At 42.9% G+C, this 21,059-nt stretch overlaps 1 protein-coding gene and 1 long non-coding RNA gene across 7 annotated transcripts in view; one reads left to right on the plus strand and one right to left on the minus strand.

Annotated features, from left to right (window-relative positions):
* FBXO28 (F-box protein 28) overlaps positions 1-8,565 on the minus strand; it is a 29,693-nt gene extending 21,128 nt beyond the window's left edge. Inside the window, exon 1 of the mRNA XM_073338770.2 lies at positions 8,172-8,565. Within this exon, the coding sequence (XP_073194871.2) occupies positions 8,172-8,387 (216 nt within the window). The 5' untranslated portion in view covers positions 8,388-8,565. The remainder of the gene's footprint in view (positions 1-8,171) is intronic.
* LOC140909461 (uncharacterized) lies at positions 7,719-21,059 on the plus strand. 6 transcript variants are annotated; one of them, XR_012158225.2, is made up of 5 exons: positions 8,130-8,704; positions 13,115-13,192; positions 13,406-13,541; positions 17,921-18,237; positions 20,558-21,059. It is a non-coding gene; the product is annotated as an uncharacterized LOC140909461 (long non-coding RNA). The 6 variants fall into 6 exon arrangements; XR_013635581.1 differs by lacking the exon at positions 8,130-8,704 and adding exons at positions 8,719-9,488; positions 11,018-11,184 and having other exon boundaries at positions 17,921-21,059; XR_012158223.2 differs by lacking the exon at positions 8,130-8,704 and adding an exon at positions 7,719-7,857 and having other exon boundaries at positions 17,921-21,059.

The raw sequence follows: 21,059 nt of genomic DNA on the forward strand, positions 1-21,059 counted from the left end.
CCTATTTGTTTAGACATCATACTTATAGATCTATTTCCCTTCTTAACCAGTCAGCTGCATTTTATATACAGCGCTTTAAATGACAGCAGATGACACTCTGCCCTATGAAGCATAGTGAATGTTTTTCTTGTGGAGTGAGATGATCTCAGTCTTGCCTGATGAGATGACAGACATCACAAACAGGTGATGTGCCTTTACTTCCGCCTTTAATGACAGAACTACAAGCTTTATGGCTTTTAACACAAATTATGCTCCTTTTGGATTCCTAGAGCCAACCTCTCCATTGTACTAAAGAGATTTCCTAGTGTTGTGCCCTCCCTGCCCTTCTTCCACTCAACCTACATCTTCTTTTCAGTTTATCTGGCTCCAATATATCTCACCTGAGAAAAATCTGATTGCATCAGTCCCCTGGGGCGATACAGAGATATCAAAAGAATAACTGAAATTAGAACATTTGTATCCTCCAGAGTGCTGATCCAGGGACAATAGAAAGGACTGAAGTGATCTATGTAAGCAAGTCCAACTCACTAGGTCAGTTCACAGATTCCAAGGCTAGAGGGGACCACTTTGATCATCTAATCCAGTGGTTTTCAAACTTTTTTTCTAGGGACCCAGTTGAAGAACATTGTTGATGCCCAGGATCCAACAGAGCTGCAGATGAGGGGTTTGGGACACAGGAGGGGGTTCCGGCCTGGGGGAGTGGGGGCTCAGGGTTGGGGTGCAGGAGGGGGTCAGGGCTCTGGGCTGGAGTTGCAGGCTCTGGGGTGGGGCTGGGGAATAGGAGTTTGGGGTGCAGGAAGAGGTTCCAGGTTGTGGGGGGGGGGGGAATCAGATCTGGGGCAGGAGATTGGAGCACAGGGTTGGGGTGCGGACTCACCTCCGGTGGCTCCCGGTCAGCAGCGCAGCTTGGGTGCAGAGGCAGGCTTCCTGCCTGTCCTGGCACCACAGACCACGCTGAGCCCCGGAACCATCCAGCAGCAGGTCTGGCTCCTAGACAGAGGCGCGTGAGCAGCTTCGCACGACTCTCGCCTGCAGGTACCGCGCCCCCCTCCCCACAGTTCCCATTGGCTGGTTGAGAGTTCCCATTGGTTCCCGGCCAATGGGAGTGCGGAGCCAGTGCTCGGAGCAGGGGCAGCACGTGGAGCCCCGTAACCCCCTTGCCTAGAAGCCGGACCCGCTGCTGCCTGCTTCCGGTGTGCAGCACAGTGTCGAAACAGGTAAGCACTAGCCTGCCTTAGCTGGGCAGCACCACCAACGGTTGGCGGTGCTGACCAGAGCAACCCAGTGCCTGACATGCCGCGACCCGACCCAAAGTTTGAAAAAACGCTGATGTAGTCTCACTTCTAGTATAACACAGGCCATAGAAATTTCCCAAAATAATTCCTAGAGCATATCTTTTAGAAGAAACATCCAATCTCCATTTAAAAATTGTCAACAATGGAGAATCCACCATGACCCTGGGTAAACTGTTCCAATGGTTAACTACATTCACTGTTAAATATACAACTGATTTCAAATTTGTCTAGCTTCAACTTCCAGTCATTGGATCATGTTATACCTTTCTCTGCAAGACTGAAGAGCCCATTATTAAATATTTGTTCTTCATGTAAGAACTTATAGACTGTGATCATGTCACCCCTTAACCATCTTTGTTAAACTAAATAGATTGAGTTTTTTTCAGTCTATCAATACAAGCAGGCTTGGAAGGGCTACATTTTTTATTTGAAATTCCAGTAGACATACAAACCAATGAAAAAATATTTCCATCAATAAATGGAATTTCCAGACAGGCAAAATGGGGGGGAAAAAAAACGCTGCTTGAGAACTTAAGAGTTTTATTTAAGTATATTAGGGTGGTCGATTAATCGCTGTTAACTCCCGTGATTAACTCAAAAAAAATTAATTGCAATTAATCACACTGTTAAACATAGAATACCACTTGAAATTTATTAAATATTTTTGGATGTTTTTCTACATTTTCAAATATATCTATTTCAATTACAGCCAGAATACAAAATATACAGTGCTCACTTTATATTTTTTTATTACAAATATTTGCACTGTAAAATGATGAAAGAAATAGTATTTTTCAATTTACCTCATACAAGTACTGTAGTGCAATCTCTTTATCATGAAAGTGCATGTTACAAATGTAGGATTTTTTGTTACATAACTACACTCAAAAACATAACAATGTAAAACTTTAGAGCCTACAAGTCCACTCAGTCCTACATCTTGTTCAACCAATCGCTAACAGAAACAAGTTTGTTTACATTTACGGGAGATAATGCTGCCCACTTCTTAATTACAATGTCACCTGAAAGTGAGAACAGGCGTTCTCATGGCACTGTTGTAGCCAGCGTCGCAAGATATTTACATGCCTGATGCACTAAAGATTCATGTGTCCCTTGATGCTTCAACCACCATTCTACAGGAGATGCGTCCATGCTGATTATGGGTTCTGCTTGATAACAATCCAAAACATTGCAGACCGACGCATATTCATTTCCATCGTCTGAGTCAGATGCCACAAGCAGAAGACTGATTTTCTTTTTTGGTGGTTTGGGTTCTGCAGTTTCCACATCAGAATGTTGCTCTTTTAAGACTTCTGAAAGAATGCTCTACACCTCATCCCTCTCAGATTTTGGAAGGCACTTCAGATTCTTAAACCTTGGGTCGAGTGCTGTAGCTATCTTTAGAAATTTCACATTGGTATCTTCTTTGCCAAATATTTTGTCAAATTTGCAGTGAAAGTGTTCTTAAAACGAACAACATGTGCTGGGTCATCATCAGAGGCTGCTATAATATGAAATATATGGCAGAATGCAGGTAAAACAGAGCAGGAGACATACAATTCTCGCCCAAGGAGTTCAGTCACAAATTTAATGAACACATTTTTTTAACGCGCGTCATCAACATGGAAGCATGTCCTCTGGAACGACGGCTGAAGAATGAAGAAGCATATGAATCTTTAGTGCATCTAGGACGTAAATATCTTGTGACGCCAGCTACAACAGTGCCATGCAAATGCCTGTTCTCACTTTCAGGTGACATTGTAAACAAGAAGGAGGCAACATTAGCTCCTGCAAATTATAACCAAACTTGTTTGTCTGAGTGATTGGCTGAACAAGAAGTAGGACTGAGTGGACTTGTAGGCTCTAAAGTTTTACTTTCTTGTTTTATTTTTGAATGCAGATTTTTTTTGTACATAATTCTACATTTTTATGTTCAACTTTTATGATAAAGAGATTGTACAACAGTACTTTTATTAGGTGAATTGAAAAAAACGTATTTATTTTGTTTTTAACAGTACAAATATTTGTAATCAAAAATAAAGTGAGCACTGTACACTTTGTATTCTATGTTGTAATTGAAATCAATATATTTGAAAATGTAGAAAACATTCAAAAATATTTAAATAAATGGTATTCTATTATTGTTTAACAGCACCATTAATCGCAATTAATTTTTTTAATCGCTTGAAAGCCCTAAAGTATATTTGTTTTGTATGGCATGTGACGCTGTCAATGTGTTTTTACAGATATAAAGCTTTAATTTTTTGAATTTGTGTCTGGTGTCATTAAAATAATTGTCTGATCCCCCTGCAATTTCCTGCAACTGTAATAATTTAAATAGATAAAAATTAAAAAAAAACTTAAAACCCATAATTGTGAGGAACTGTGAACATTTACATTGATAAAAATAAAAAACTTAAATATTGATATCTGTCAAAATAATAAAAACAAATTCTAACAAGCCTAACTACAAGTCATGTTTTCTAATCTTTTAATCAATCTCCTGGCTCTTCTTTGAACCCTCTCCAATTTATTAATATCCTTCTTAAATTCTGGACACCAGAACTGGACACAGTATTCTACCAGTGGTTGCAGCAGCGCAAAATACAGAGGTAAAATAGCCTTCCTACTCCTATTTGAGATTCCTGTTTATACATCCAAGGATCGCATTAGCCCTTTTGGCCTCTGGGAGCTCATGTTCAGCTGATTATTCACCATGACCCCCAAATCCTTTTCAGAGTCACAGATTCCCAGGATAGAGTCCCCCATCCTTTAAGTATGGCCGACATTCTTTGTTTCTAAATATATACACATTTACCTGTATTAAAACACAAATTGTTTGCTTGCATCCAGTTTACCAAGCAATCTTGTATTAACGACCTGTCTTCTTCATTATGTACCACTCCCCCAAATTTTGGGGTCATCTGCAAACTTTATTCGTGATTATTTTGTTTTCTTCCAGGTAATTGATAAAAATGTTATAGTATAGGGCCAAGAACAGATCCCTACGGGACCTCATCAGAAAAATTACCACTCAATGATGATTCCTTATTTACAATGTTTGAGTCCTGTCCATTAAGCCACTTTTTAAAAATCCATTTAATGCACGTCATGTTAATTTTATTTTGTTTTAGTTATTTAATCAAAGTGTCGTACAGTACCAAGTCAAACCCCTTACAGAAGTCTAAGTATACATCAATACTATTACTTTATACTTGAGCATTTGTTGAAGAGTTTAAAGCAGATTACTACCTGAACTCCACAAGATTTCTGGGGAACTATGAAAAAGATTTAACATAAACATTGGAATCTCATTGTCTAGAACAGGTTCTACGGCTCCCATACAGCACTAAAAACTTGCATAATTCCTCTACTGGATTCAATATGGTTGCTGATTGAACATATTAATGAACTGTTTTAGTTTTAGAGTGATCCCTTTAAATAGCCTCAGACAGATAAAGTGAAGATTATTATATATTTACATTCCTGGAGGAATAGAAGCCAGAAGTGTTTACACTGAGATTCTTGATGTCAGCGGATGGTCGGAAAAGAGGTGTGTACTTTCTTTCTCTTGGAATAATTATCCTCTGCATCTATCTTTAGAGAAATGCCTTCTGAGGAACTTGGTGAAAGGATTTGTTTTTCGCTTTCATTGAATCAAAAATTAAAGATGGAATAGACCCACTGAATTATTTTGTTCATCCTTCATTCAGTGCAGTACTGTTCCCTACAGTATATTTGTTAATAGTTTATCCAGACTAACTCTAAATATTCCAACAATAGGGCTTCCACCGGCACTTCTATTGATAGTAGCTGTCTTCCATAATAACCAATTTCTTTGCAAACCAAGCATTTTTGAGTTCAGAAAAGGGAAAAAAAATTTATTTTCCCCTCAATAAAAGCAGTCCACTACCACAAAATAGACCCCCTAGGTAAATATAACACTTTGCTTTCATTCAAGAATCTCAGCATGTTTACAAACATTCATTTAGCTTCACAAACCGGTGAGGTAAATATTATCCCTATTTTACAGACAGGGAAACTGAGGCAGAGAGGGGTCACATTGCTCAGGCAATGTCACACACAAAGACTGTGGCGGAACTGAAAGCAAAATCCCACAATTCCTCGTACTATACTTTAACCATCAGTCTTTAATAATGAGCCATACTAATGAAGTTTGCCAAAGTAGTATATACAAAGATGCTATTAAGGTTTCTTCATAGCTGGGCAGGTCTGAAATATAGCCTACTTTCAAAATAACACATACATACACCTTAGTGAGGATTGGTGGACTTAATCCATCCTGGAGGAAAATACTTACTGATATCAGCATGTGAGGTGCTGCATAAACAGAAACGGAGCCCTGTCTCCAGGAGTTTCAATTTAATATTAGAATCAGACAAACACATTTTAGAACACTGGCAGATTTTGTAAAATATTTCTCCCAGAAATGTAGTCCAAATTACTGTAGAAATATGTTTGTCATATTAGAGTTCTAATATTTGTTTTGTTACACAGAAAGTCTAATTACATGTTCTTAAAATAGAAACAGTATGGCACACAAATTTAGGAGGGTTACATAAGCTTCCTAATCCTTCTACTTCATTATCCACAACAAGTAATTTATTGGCTTGGTCCAGAGTTTATACTCCCTTGCTATTCAGACACTACCAGCATGATGTACACTGATCTCAGTTACATCTCTGCACATTTTTTGCACCTTAACTCTTGACCTATGTCTGTCTGAGTGAGACAGTAGGGGTGTGATCCACAAAGGTACTCAGAAACCTAAGTCCTGTTTTTAAGTGCCACTGCAATCCACAAAACTCCCATTCAACTGCCACCTAACCTGTAAATGCCTAAACTCACTCAGCACCTAAGTTTTTTCCTCTGGGCATGTGTACTGCAGCCTCACCCTAGGCACCCTGGTGCCTATCGCCTGCCTGAGCACTATTGCCTCATGATAAAGGTTCAGATTCCTATCTCCTGCCTAAGCCCCAGAATGATTCACAAGCTGGGAAAGAGAAGGTGTTCAGCTGCTTAAGTCACATCCAGAGACCTGATCTGGTAGGCAACCTCTGGGCACGGTTACCATATTGTGCCCCTCAGGCAATCCGGGCGCGGGGGGGGGGTAGCAGGAGGGAGGAAGAACGTTCCTTAAAACCTTTAACCTGGTGGATAAGGTACTCGCCAGGATGTTGGAGAACCCCAGTTCAAGTGCCCTCTCCTCCTGAGGGGGAAAAAGGGATTTGAACTGGGATCTGCCAACTCTCATATGAATGCCTTAACTACTAAGCTATGGAATATTTTGATATGAATCTTCCTCAGTCTTGCCTATTTAAGTTGTTACACTTTAATAAAACAATTGAATAATTAAATATTAACTGGGCCATTGAAAGAGTTAAAATGACTTTATAGGAGTGGTGGGCAACCTGCGGCCCGCACGCAGCCCATCAGGGTAATCCATTGGCGGGCAGCAAGACAGTTTGTTTACATTGACCGTCTGCAGCTCCCGGGGTCAGTGGTTCACCATCCCTGGTCAATGGGAGCTGTGGGAAGCGGTGGCAGGCACATCCCTGTGGCCTGCACCGCTTCCTGCGGCTCCCATTGGCTGGGAACAGCGAACCGTGGACGTGCCTGAGGACGGTCAATGTAAACAAACTGTCTCACGGCCTGCCACCAGATTACCCTGATGGGCCACAGGTTGCCCACCACCACTCTATAAACTAGTGATTAGACCGCTCACCTGAGAGGTGGCAGATCCCTGTTCAAATCCTTTCTCCCCCAGCAAGAGCAGAGGGGACTTGCACTGGGAGTCTCACAGACCCTGTGTGGGTGCCCTAACCGTTCGGGAAGTCCCCATCCCCAAGCCATTTAGTTTCAGGCCCCACACGCAATTCAGGCAGCAGGACACCTCTTCTCCAGGTTGCTAGCAGAGCTACGCACTTCCCTGCAGTCAGCATCTCCCAGTGGCTATCTTAGACATCTCCCGGTCTAGCATTCTGGTTTTGTGGATCTCATTCTAAGGTGCCTATCTCTCCCCATTCATTCTACAGGCAGCCTAGGAACCTAACCCAGGCTTTGTGTTCCTGTGATTTTCTAAACATTAGATGCTGCAGTGCTGAACAGTGTGGTGCCTAAGTCTCTTAATGGATCTGGGACTAAGCTCTTTGCAGCAAAGTTCTTATCTTCCTATACATTTTCTATATATCATATACACTTACTGTACTACAAATAATAAGTAGACATGTGGACTCTAATCTAAACCCACAAGGAAGCATTTCACAGGAGGAACAGTCTTGGAACATAATGCTACCATTTCTAAAAAACATGGAGATAGATGTACCAGTTAAGTAAGGAAACCAATGCGCAGACAAATAGCATGCCTCCCGAGGCAAATACACCAAAACGTTTAACACACAGGCTCTTGTTTGGGTTTTCAGGGGGTGGGTGTGTGGGAAAGAAAAAGGGACAAATGCATCCCCCAACTAAGAAGGTACTGAACAGGAGACAGTGTGGGGGGAATTGCCTGGCTTTTCCACAACTCCAGCACAGTACTGAGGTAAGATCGGGCCAGCGGGCAACATCAGACTGCAAGAGATGGTGACAGTGGGCCCCTCTCCCCTTCCGCCCACCTCGTTTCCCTCCTGACAGACCTGAGTAATTGCATTAAACAAAACCCGGGGGGGGGGGGTATTTCACCCTAAGCCTCCCAGCAGCAGGGGCAGACGTGACGGACTCGGGGGCGGGCAGCAGCAGGGCCCTGGGCTCAGTCGGGCCCTGGCTTGATATTCTCCCCTTCCCCTTCCCGGCCCCCCTCGCCCCCCACCAGGCGGAGCTGATGACCCACCCCCCCCTCGCCGGCCGGCCCCTCACCAGGCGGAGCTGGCTGGTCTCGTCGTAGGAGAGGAACCCGAGGATGCTCTCGATGGCCACGATAGGCAGCCCCACCAGCGTGTTGCTCTGAGGGAGCTGCTCCAAGAGCGCCTGGCCCCCCTGGAGCTGGGGGGCCGGAGGCGGGGAGAGGCGCGCCGAGCCCATGGCGCCTCCTTCCCCCTCCGACAGGAGCCGCTCCTCCGCCACCGCCGCCATCTTGGGCCCTGTCCCCCTCCAGTCCTCGGCTGCGGGAGGGGGGACTTCCTGTGACAGCACTTCCGCCCCCCGCCCGCCCTGGGCGCCGCTAAGGGGGCGCGGGGGGGTGTCCTGGGGTGCCCCCACAGGGGCGTTTTGGGCCCGTCCCCTCCCCAGTTGTGACCCCCCGGGCCCTTGGGCGCCAGTGGCCTGATCCCCCTGCAGGCCCCGTGCTGCCGCTGGAGCGGCCTGGGGCCGCCGCCCTGAGCACCCCAGTGTGCCCCGCTCTGTGACTAGCCCCTGCCCCCAGCGGGGAGGTGCCGCGGGGGTGGCAATAGGTGAGTGAGAGCGGCTGGAAGCGGGGTGTCATCTACGCTGAGCTGAGCCTCTGGGGCCAGCAAATCCAGCCCGGCGCCTCAGCCCGCGGGAGCTGCTGGCTCTACGGGGGGTCGCTGGCGAGGAAGGAGGGGGCCTGTCCTCAAAGAGCTCACATTGCGAGGCCCACAGGCAGCGAGCTAGGGGGCAAGGAAGGAGAACAAAAGGGATGGCTTTGTGGACAGACCCCTCAGCCAGCAGACCGTGCTTTTGTGGGCTGAAATACCCCTGGCTGCCCCTCCACCATGCCCTTGTTGAAGGCGGTGGGGTGGGGGGCATTTGAGACAGCTCCAGGATTGCTCCAGGATTGCCCCACACAGGTTCTGAAGCAAGTGCCCGTCTTCCCTCTGTAGGGCTCTTCCTCTAAGAGGCTCTGTTGGACCACCCTACCTCTCAGAACTGCCAGCTGTCCAGGCACCTTGTCTTTGGCCCCAAGGCCTCCTGCAAAAAATTGGAGAGACTGAACATCCATGGGGTCCCCCAGCCTCCTGCTGCTCCATCACAGATAGGAGATGGGGTTGTGTGTGCATGTAAAACAAATGGGTGACCACTTCTGATTGTCACTACTTGTATCACAATAATACATAGTGCAGTTGTAGCTGTGTTGGTTCCAGGATATTAGACATACCAGGTGGCTGAGGTAATATCTTTTATTGGACCAACTTCTTTTAGTGAGAGAGACAAGCTTTTGAGGTACACAGAGCTCTCTTTTCAGGTCATACATGGAACAAATCCTATTTCCAAAAGGTCAGTGAACCACAGTCAATATTATGGGGGAGTTCTCTGCCATTATCCATTCTTTGTGCTCTTTAGGCAGCACATAGGGAGTGGAGGCTACTCACAAGTCCCCAGCTGGCAACATGTTCCCATATGTTGTATGAGCACCTTTCTGAGCCTATCACCATCTTGCCCCAACCTGTCAGTACCAATGGCTAATTGGGGAGGGGCAGGAGCAAGAGGAGCCACCACCATGGTCAGAGTTCTTTCCCCGTTTCTGCGGAGTGGAAGCAGCAAGAACCAAAGGGTGTGTTTCAGAAGGAACAGGTCTAGGAGCTGTTTTAGCAGCCACAAAGGAGCTCCTGGTGCCTGCCTGCAGTAATTGAGGAGTACCACAGTACCTCCTGAATTCCATAGGAATAGTAGCAACAGCACAGGACAAGGAGACCACCACAAGTGAGGGAACTGAGGTGTCAGTGTACCTCAGCAAGGAACCTAAGGAACTTCGTTTTTCATTTGGTTTAGGTGTTACCCTTTCCGCAGCCCGTGGGGCAGAGGTGGGTTGGGTGAGGACAGGGAATGGTTAGAGTATATGGTAGATTGGGGACCTTAGCCAGCTGTCCCAAATTAGAGCAGTTCTCAGACTGCTCCTATGGATCCAGAGAATATAGCGGGTAAAGTATAGCCAGAACAAACCAAATTCTGGTCACAAGTAACACCTCTGAAGTTAATGAAATTTCATGGAAATAACAGCAAAATCTGCCACCAAAGGGATGGGTTAGGATAAAAGCACCTAGAATATAGTTTTCTTTGGGCCTAGAAAATGTCATGATGGTTCTTGTTGTAACTAATGACTTTCTAGCTGTCTAAAATCCCTGTGGATTTCCCCTGCTACGATTAAAAAGTAACTAGTTATTTGTTGGTTACTAAGGTAAATGATTAGGGAACGGGGATTAACCTATGATTTTCAAAGACAATCCTGGGAACCTGCCTTTCTCAATGGAAGAACTATTCAGCTAAGGAAGGAGTAATTTGGGAGCAGCAGAGAAACAATGGGAAAGCCTTTATATATATCATAATGGCATTCCAAAAATGTGTCCTGAAATGAATATTTCCTATTTGGGAGCAGAACATTATATGCCATGTACATATTTGGAAGCATTTTGCATTGTTTTTCCCCCACTAATGTCTAAAACTACAAGCCAATATTAGAACAAGGCCTCCCTTTTTCCTCTATAATTTCAGGATCTGACAGCCTTTCCAAGACAAACCTTTAGTGGTTTCAGTCCAGTTATGGGGATTCACGATAGGTTTGTGACTTTGCACATATAGTTCAGGCAGACAGCTCATTAATATTTTCAAAATTAGGAAGAAAAAGCCGTTTACATTAGTTATAAATGTGTTTAATTGTTTTGAATGCTTAACTTGAAAAGTTTGTTTTTAAGATATAGTTTTGCAAATAATTAGTAATTAGTCTGCTGAGTTAAAGCTCAGACTCTGCTGAATCTTAAGTTTTGATTCACATTGTGATGTTTTCTTTTTTCTGTATCATATTTTAGAATGGTCAATTTGTAAATGATCCAGTGCTTAATCTTGAAAAAAATACATCATCCTTATCTGTAGATGATCCACAATATAGCCTTAATAGTGACTTACCATTTGAGCCCATAGTAAGAGACTCTGGAGCCCATCACCCCAGCAGTAACTCCTAGAAGTATCATGTAAGGTAATAAAGGTTTTAGTGCATCCCAAATCATAGACCGGCAGTTTTTGCAGTCAGTGTTTACAATTGATGCAGGATATATTTCCTGTATCCTGCTACAGCTGTCACCGGTCTAGATTTTTACAGAGCTTGCAGGACATTAAAACTGTCTTGCAATAGCCTTAGGGCTAATGCAACATCATAATATGATGATGGTTGTCTATGTCACACTGAATTTTTTGGGTAACGTTCAGCAAAAATGGTTCAGTCATTTCCAGGAAGGAAGGTAGGGAAAAATAGGCTGTTTTGTTAAAAAAAAAAAATTTACAGTTGTTTCTTTGAGAAACTACAGTGCCTCCATACTTGGGAATAGGGACATGAAATTTGACAGGGGAGCTGCCCTCGTGTCAGAGATGTGGCTTTTGCTGTCCCTTTGAAAATCTGCCAAATTCGGCCAAGTTATAAACCTCTGAAAAAATCTCAGTTCATCCATACTTAGCCTTGTTAGAATTTGACAGAGGAATTCTGAGAATTTCATCTGCCCTGAACATGCACCATCCCTCCATGCCAGCCGAACTGCCCATGTGCCAGCCCCTCAGAGCAACTGAACATGCTCCAACCAAGGGCTGCAGGGGCTGAACAAACTTTTCCTATAATTGCTCCTCCTGGCTGCCTAATTTTTGAATGCTTGACTTTGCAACCCTAGCATGCTGTTAACATTGTTTTTTGTATGCAGTATAGAGTAGATACAGAGTAGAATTAGTGTGGAGAGAAATATAATATAGTACAGTCCATTTCATTTTAAACTCCTCAGGGTGACACCTCCTGCCAAGACGTTTAATGTGAAAAAGTATGCAGATAAGATGCTTATTTGGAAGCAAAAGTTTATCTAGACTGAGAATTGCACCAGCTTAATTAAACTGGTGCAACCCTCTGTACGCATAGTGTTTGGTTTGTTTTTTTTTAAACTTTTAGTGGCTTATGTTGGTTCACATTAGTTTAATTGGGAACAGGTTTAAATTGAACCAAAATGAACCACTCTTATACCAAAATACATATTCACATAGGGGTTTTCACTGGTTTAAGTAAACCAGTTTCAGTTAAACTGGTGCAAATTTGGGTGTGTACAAGTCCTAAGATGTAAAATACATATTAAAAAATTTGGAATCTAAACTGTTTATTCAAAGGAGTGAATACAATAGTGAATGACTCTGGCCATGGCATGAGACACAGGCAGTAATACCCTCGCTCTGCAGAACACCAAGGTATACCTGCCTAGCCATTAACATGCCTACAGAACAATGCCAGCTGACTAGGCACATGGCAAACTGAGAATACTGCCCCTCATCTGTTTGTTACACCTACGATCCAAACACAAGTAGTGTATGCAAAAACATCATGTTACTGTTTCCTTGTCCTTACTCACACACTCCCTGCTTTGTTTGTTTCATCCAGCTGTTGTAGCTTGTCTTTAAAATTGTATGTTCTTTGGGGCAGGGACTTCTTTTACTAGATAGCCGTATCCGTATAGCACACAGTACGAGAGGTTCCCAACCTGGTAGAGGCCTTTAGGCAATGCTATATTACAGATAAATTAATCAATACAGATGTCATTTGGGTTTGGTGTTGCATATGATAATAGATCAGAAACATCAAAGAAATCTGAAAAGGAAAGCAAAATTGCAAAACAGGTGGGAGATGTATCATGCCCACCCAGAGACCGGAGGGCTGGGTCTCAGACTGGAACAGAACAGGTAGAAAAAGACTAGCCAGGGAAGGAGAAAATGCATTCTCTATAAATGTAAGATTGTGATTCTTAATTAAAACAACATGGATTGGACTGATCTTAATTAGCTTCTGCAGCTTCAGGCTGGACATGTCATGCAAACAGTTTCTTTTGCTCAGTCTGATTTTCTCTCTCTTTTTCAACAAATTTTGTTTTTCTACAATTCAGGTGGTTTAAGATTGGTATTTGAGAAATTGATGCAAACTACGCTGGGCAGGGCTAGAAACCTTCAACCTCCAAGATGAGGTAAGGAAGAAAAGGTTGTTGGAGCCCACCTTTCTCTGGATTTGTGGTCAAAAGGGTCCTTTCCTCTAAGGAGTGTTAATATTAAAACTGCAGGCCTCCAGACACGTAGGAAATGCCTAATGACCACAGATAAGAACTGAGTTTAAGGGGCATAGGTCACAATTACCCAACTGAGAATTTACCCAGATACTGTTTTTATGTCTCATCGGAAAGGTCAAGACAGTGATCCAAAACCAACTGGCCATTGGTTTGATACTGATTCAATGGAGGAGTGTCATCTATAGAATCACCAACACCACTTCCCACATCACCCTGGATGTTCCTTGCAAATCCAACTTACTGCCATCAGGTACTGAACAGTCCAACCCTAAAGTTACATATTAACTGGAGTGGATTTGTGGGGACACCTTATGGTCAGTTTGGGAAACTACATGCCTTTATTCACAAAGGTGTGAAATCCAGTTCTGTGTAGAGGGCCACTCCAAGGCCTTTGAACCATTCAAGTTCATTTCCAGATAGGCCCAATGCTGAGGAACAGGTCTGGTGTGTGGAAGGAGATGGGTTCAGTGTATATTGTGCAACAGAGGAAGTTATCACTTGTTTAATAGTAGTAAATATGGTAATACCCAAGGGTGCAATTGGGATTGAGGCCCTATTGTGCTGGGCTCTGTGTGATCACAAAAAAAGAAACAATCCCTGCCCTGAAAGGTTTACGATCTAAAGATTTAGTGCTTACAGTATGCTGGGAAAAGTACAATTAACTAAAGAGGCATTGACTCAGAAAAACAGTGAAGCAGTATCTACAGAAATAGGAAGGAGAAATATGAGGAGGTATTAACTTACATGGCTTTTGCTCGCTCTCCACCTCTTTTCTTAGAGCGTTCACAAAAACAGGAAAAGATTGTCTGATTTCCTAATTAAGGGCCCAATAATTCTGTCAGCTACACTGGTGTAAATCCTGAGTAATTCCTTTGGCTTCAGCATGTTACTTTAAATTTACATTAATGTATTTGAGAAAAGAATTTGGCCCTAAAAAGGACAGACAGGAAATGCCTTTGATGGTCATCAGCTGAATCAGGTTTTATTGGCATGACAAGCTGTTTGAGTGTTGCCAAAGTGTAAGAAAAAGACAGGCCATCAATCATCTGTCAGAGGCAGGTATGAGCCATCCAGAAAAGAGTTACACACTGGGTTTGGGATTATTACAGTCCATTCCTGATCTTGTAGCAGGTTGCTGTAACATGAAGCCAAAACAGAATATCATTTGGTGATGAGCACTGGGAGGATATGTCAATATGAAAATATATGAAGAGAATATGTAAATTGACGAGAATGTATTAACCTAAGGATCCAAACCTGCAGACCTTTAAAGGCCATGTCTACACTACAGTGGCACAGTACAGCACTGCAGCTGTGCTGCTGTAGCACCCTAATGTAGATGCTTCCTACATCAACTGAAGGTTTTTTTCTGTCAGTGTAGTTAATCCATCTCTCTGAGAAGCAGTAGGTAGGTCAACAGAAGAATTCTTCCATTAACCAAGCTGCATCCACACTGGGGTTAGGCTGACCTAACTGGTGCTCGATGCAACATTTTTCACAGCATTGAGTGACGATTATCTCATTTTTAAGTGTGGTACAGGCCTAAGAAAACTATTTTGGGCCTGATCCTGCATTCCTTTTGCATACAAAACTCATTGATTTTGTGGTATTCTGAAAATTGTGTTAAAATTATGATCTAGCACTTTACATTCCCAGGGGTTTTGCTAGGGCTCTGTAGGGAAGCATGTGATCAGATTCACTCTGTGCGTAGCGAGCCAGCCTAGAGTGACAAACAAGGTCAGAGTGAGCTGTGCCTCTGCATTTTAGGGAGCAGCCTGCTTTCTCTCTCTCTGATTTTGGATTCTTATTTGTTATTGTTCTGAATTCTAAGAATAAAGTAGTGTTTGTTGCAAGCTTCCAGCAAGAGTATTTTATGTTTTTATCTAACTTCTGTGTGTGTATGCTGTGAAACAACAGATTTCACTGTCTCCTTCTTCTCTTGACTTCATTGGAATGCTCATGTGAGTTAAGGGAGGTAACTGGTGCTTGGAATGGGAGAGAGGAAGTAGGTAGGGGGGTAGGAATAAAGTTTCAGTATTAAGTTGCTCGCCACATCTCATGAATACTCAGCTCGGGTGTACACTGAGCACCAGTTTGTGTCCAATCAGTACCTTGTGGTTTTTGCTGGGGGTTGTGCAGTTTCAGTCACAGGCTAAATAAGGGATATGCTCATTCAGCACATTCCTCAGCTGGCCTAACCACTCCTCCTAACTGGCCAAGTGTCAACTCTACTTCTGGGGCTAGATGGTGCCTCCAGGCAGAAAGGACTTTGTGCTCCCTTGGACTGCTTCAATTGCTCCAAACAGACTTTCTGTTGCACAGGGCCTTCTGCCAGGGTCTGTGCTGAGAAAAGTTGGCATAGACCCCAGAATTAATCTGGTCCAGTGAATACAATTCAGTACTGAGAAGCAAGCAACAGAGAGAGGGAGGAAAAATACACTATATATGCTACATACAGGGCACCCATTTGTGTCAAACCAACTTTGGGGGGGGGGGGAGAAGGGCTGGTGTAGGGGAAATTTATTTCTTCTGTCCTTAATACACAGCATAAGCATTCTTTAGTTCGGAAAATGTTTGATTTGTATATTGAATTACTTGTGAAAAAAAGCCATGGCTTTAAATTACAGAGAGTAGAGTTACGGGTAGAAAACTAGGATTTTAATCTAACAAATACTTTGAGAGTGTTTGCAGAAACTTTGGTTCATGGATGCTCACTCATCTCTTTTTAGGTTGGAAGAAGTGAAAAACTATATACATTATGAATGCTGTGTGTGTGTAGTGGTACTGACAATTCATCCTCTGCATTTATGAAATCTCCATTTAAAATCTTCACAGAAATCTCAAACCAAGAGCAGAATATATTACAGCCTAGCTCTATACAATTTCTACAGTAGTTTCTGGGTGCTGCTGGCTCTTCACTTGTAAATAGCTATTAGCTTAGTCACTGTTGTTGTTATGATTTGACATTTGTGTATTGCACCATGGAAGCACATGGCACTTTACAGAGATAATCTTCTAGGTTATGAGATAAATGGTTTCTAAAGTTCTCCAGTCTAATGTACTGCTACTTACTTTTCCGATTAAAAATCCAAAGAATCAAATGTTGCTTTGTTGTGTAGCCATTCACATAAGTGCTAAGTGGGTCTATTGTGATACCAGATCAGATTGGTAGCATTTTATACCCACTTTGTACAGGTGCAAATGACAATACAAAATACAAGACAAGCCTTTGCTCTTTTAGATGTGATAACATTGTGTGATCTGGCCATTCCTATTGCTGAGAAAAACAGTTTTTGTTTGGTTTGGGGTGAGAATGTCACATAGAGTTCTATTTTCTGTCTGGATTTTCGTTCAGCATAATCTTCAGCACAGCTATTCCTGTTTTTATCTCAAGTGGGTATTTATGACACACCACACAGGAGTGCTTCAAATGGTCATCCAATAAATCCTTCAACAAAACCAAACCATCCAACCAAAAGCACAATAACTGATAGATTCTTCATGAGGTATTTACTGATGCGTTGAGCAATAGAAAGTGCACTACAGCTGAGGAGAGTAGGTTCAGTTGTCCCACAGAGTGGATCTTCCCCTTTCAACCAGCACAGGTATGGAATTAAACAGTCACCTCTATAATACTCCTTAGACCCAATGGAGAGTACTTCACACTGCCTGGGATCCCCATATGTAGAGGGCAGGAGGTAGGAATTGGATATGCTAGATTCATCCTATTGACAATGGGGTCCATTTAATACAGTTCAAGGCATGCCACTTGAGGAAGGGTTCTAGGGGTGGTGGAGGCCAGAGGAATCTGGCTCCAAAAAGTAACCAGATGGGTAGCATGGGGCTCCAGAGCTGGTGCAGAGACAGTGCTTTGTGACTGACCCTGGCCCCTAGCCCATCTCCTGGGATCTAAATGGATCTCAGAAAGGTGAAGATTCTGGAGTCAGTAAACTCCTTCCTCTTAACTTCTGAGGGGCAAACTCTGCCGCCACAATCAAAAAAACAGAATCTCCCTGCATCTTGTCCCTCCCACAACTTCTATGGGAGGAGGATGATCTGGCCAAGTATCACTATTTATTTTCTAAAATAATCTGGATACCAAAAATTGAGCATATAAATAATAAATTAAAAATACCTGTAAGAAGCACTAGAGATCAGCTGGTGGCTTAGTGAAGCTGGGTGAGAGCAGTGTGGATTATACAGGTTTTCTTTTTCCAGTGGTTCAGTGAAATCTCTTAATTCACCTGTTTGCAAAGAAAGTGAAAATGGCACCTACAGACATGGCAAACAGAGAAAAAGGAGACAAAGGGATACATGCGTGTTTGGACTTTTCCACCCTTGGAATGCTGTGCCTCAAGCCTCTTGAGTTTAACTGAGCCCTCCTCCCACCATTCTCCTTCCAGCAACCCTTTCCCCCTACCCTCCATCCCTCTCCTGGCTCTCTGTACCCTCAGCCACCAGGAAAAATTGGAAGCGAGTTCACCATATTAGACTTGACACAGACTTAACAACAGGTGGCGCTGGATAGTAAATGTAAAACACCAGGCCTGAATCTGCTCCTGTACTAATTTTATGTGATATTATTCCATTCATTTGAACAGACTAACTCCTTATTTACTCTCTTCTAAGAGACATAAGAATCAGACTCAGCATATTGCCATTAAAGAGGTTATCTCCCAGTATAACCAGCTGGCAAGCCTAGCAGTGATTTTTCAACACATTATGGACAAGATACAGCAAAGGATTAGAAGAGCTGTGGAGAGATGCTGCAGAGATGCACTTGAGCAACTTGGACTCAGTATTTGACAGGTTGCAGGATGAGAAGATGTAGAATTTACAGATCTGAAGATGAGACTTTACTGATCTGATGCTGAAGGAATGCATTCAATAACAGAAACTATAGAGTTGTCACAGGTGTGGCAAAGGTGTGAAAGGCAGGAGTGCTGGTAAGAAACTGATTTTTATTTCTTGGACCCGTATTGTATGGGTCAGGGCAACAAAATATTAGGCCCCTATCATATAGCACTCCATTGACTCCGGCGGCTACTGTTACAACTGATGCCCACTAGCAGCCCAGATCACCCTTCTGCTTATGTAAGTGAATAGGGTTGATATCAAGTGGATTCCTCCTAAAAGCATAAAGAGAATAGGGATGGCATTTCTGCATTGTCACCCCTCCTTTGGATTCTATACAAGCTATTCCAGAAGCATTAACTTCTACAGGATCCCTTCCCTTACTGCTTCTGAGTAGCTGCATAGGGACACAGACAATTGAACCATGGCTCTTTCTAGAGCTATGCTGCCAGAAGTGGGGCCTGAGAAGCATCACAAAGAGGCAGTTGCATAGGCAGGACGGCTCCAACTTCCATGGATCTAACCTTCTATTCTTCATGGAACCCCTGGATATGCAGGATGAGGAGGCTTTGCCACCCTGTCGATTCTGCAGCCCACAGACTCCTTCCCACTGGGGGACAATTTCTTGAAAATTCTGTGAGATGAACCTTGCAGAGTTTTCAGCCCCCTTCCACTGGGCTCTCTGAAGGAGGGAGTGATCTGCTCCATAGCTATCAAAGGTTTCAGAGTAACAGCCGTGTTAGTCTGTAGGAGAGTGGGGTGGGAGGAGGTATTGTTTCATGGTTTCTGTGTATATAATGTCTTCTGCAGTTTCCACAGTATGCATCCGATGAAGTGAGCTGTAGCTCACGAAAGCTTATGCTCAAATAAATTGGTTAGTCTCTAAGGTGCCACAAGTACTCCTTTTCTTATAGCTATCAAACTGATCTTTCCTGGAATTCATATATTGTTGTGGACAATTTATTTCATGCGTGTCTAGTCTGTTGCCTGCAAAGTTGGTTAATAATGCCCTCTTCTGTTGTAGTGGGGACCCTGATCTAAAAGGAATTGCTAGGTGGCATATGAGTCACACAGCCTGGACTAAACCTGAAACAAATGATGCTTGATGAGGACTCCAACTCCTTAGCAGGGGGGCTTTAGTTGTGTGTAGAAAAGATAAAAATCAGGTCTGGGCTACACTAGAGTTAGGTTGACACAAGGCAGGTTACGTTGACCTAACTATGGAAGTGTTCTACATTTAAATTTTGTAACTGCCCAGCTACACTGACTTAATAACTCCACCTCCATGAGCGGCATAGCGTCAAGGTTGATGTAGTTAGGTGGTTGCAGTGTCAGTGCAGACACTTGTGTTGTTTATGCTGACTGTTAGTGGCTTTCAGGAGCCTTCCCACAATGCTCCACACTGACAGTACCAGATAGTGGAGAATATCCTGCAGCTCAAGTGGTAGAGAGTTTATTCTTTTGGAGCAAGATGATATTTTGTCATGAAGTTTTGAGTGGTGATGTGTACAGCTGTGAAGTCCTAGGAAGCCACAGTTTTCTAAATTGAGATATGCTGAATCTTCCCCATAATCACAGAAAAATGTATGCATTGTTACTGAACCAAAAAAAAATCAAAGGATTGTTCAGGCTTGTTGATAATAGGGCTGATCTATCAATCAGAACTCAATGAACTAGGAAGCCTCTACATAGACTAAATCTGTGGCAAGAACGTTTTATTTTATTATTTATTGTATTATTTTTTAAAATAGGCTAGAATTGATCAGACAACTGGGAAGAGTGTGGTAACTAACACCCATGAAAAGGTTAATGCCAGCTTTCAGCAGCTCCAAGAAGTTGCTAAGAAACAGTGTCATGTCCTCCTGGTATGTCCAGTGAGAGTCTGAGTAGATGATGTAATGCTCAAAATTTGTGTTTCATTGGTTGGATCTGTTGCCACTCAATGCCCTACTAGAGGGTTAATAGGCTGGGGTTCTCTGGAAGCCTCAACTTTTCTCCACCTTCCTCATACACACAGTTTAGCTAAGCTCTAATTAAATAAAGTTGGCAATTTATTTTCTAACTCGCCTCTGAACTTTTACTTACTATTGCTACAAACAGAGCACTAGCCCTGTCTGAAAGGATGATTTCAGATGGGTGATAAAGCCTGTACACCTCTCCTATGTCTTCCACAGAGGCAGTCTTTAGTGCCATGAAAAATGCATTGGAGTAGTACAGTCATCTATAATAACAAACACATGGTAAGGGAATATTTGACTATTAAGGGATTGTGGAAAGATGTGTGTCCCAGAGTCACCTTCACCCTTCAGATGACTGTTCATTTAGGAAACATTTTTATATGAGCTTTTTCACCACCTTTGAAATCTACTGACTCTTAAGGACAAATATTTGTGTGTCTCTCTGTTTGCCAAGATGATCCTGCAGATGTGTAATGCCTGCGTGTCACTGTGTGTAAAGTGCTTGACGCAGCAGCAAGCTGGCTGCCCTAGAGAAGATGACAGAATCAGCAGAACGGAGCAGCTTTCCATATGTTCAATTAATTTCCTGCTATATGCCAGGACGCTTCCTCCTCCTGTGCAGATGTAAAAAAAATCAGGACCAAGTTTCTTAGTTTCTAAATTTTTGTCTTTTCTGTTCCCTTCAGCACCCTGTGAACTGTCCTGCCTTCTTCTGTGTTATGTTCCCTTTTCCGTCCTATGTGTTTTTTTTCTACAGAGACAGCATATTTTAATGGACTGAGCACAGAGCTGGGACTAGAGTCAAGAGTTCCTGAAAACTAATTCCAGCTCTGCCATGACTTGTTATGTGGATATGATTTCCAGGACATAATTTATATTACATACATATGTTTAAAGGGTGCTTTTAGAAAACTGTAATTTTAAAAAATTAATTAAAAAATAAAATGTAAACTCTA

This window comes from Lepidochelys kempii, chromosome 3 (assembly GCF_965140285.1).
Source record: "Lepidochelys kempii isolate rLepKem1 chromosome 3, rLepKem1.hap1, whole genome shotgun sequence".
Lineage (NCBI taxonomy): Eukaryota > Metazoa > Chordata > Testudines > Cheloniidae > Lepidochelys > Lepidochelys kempii.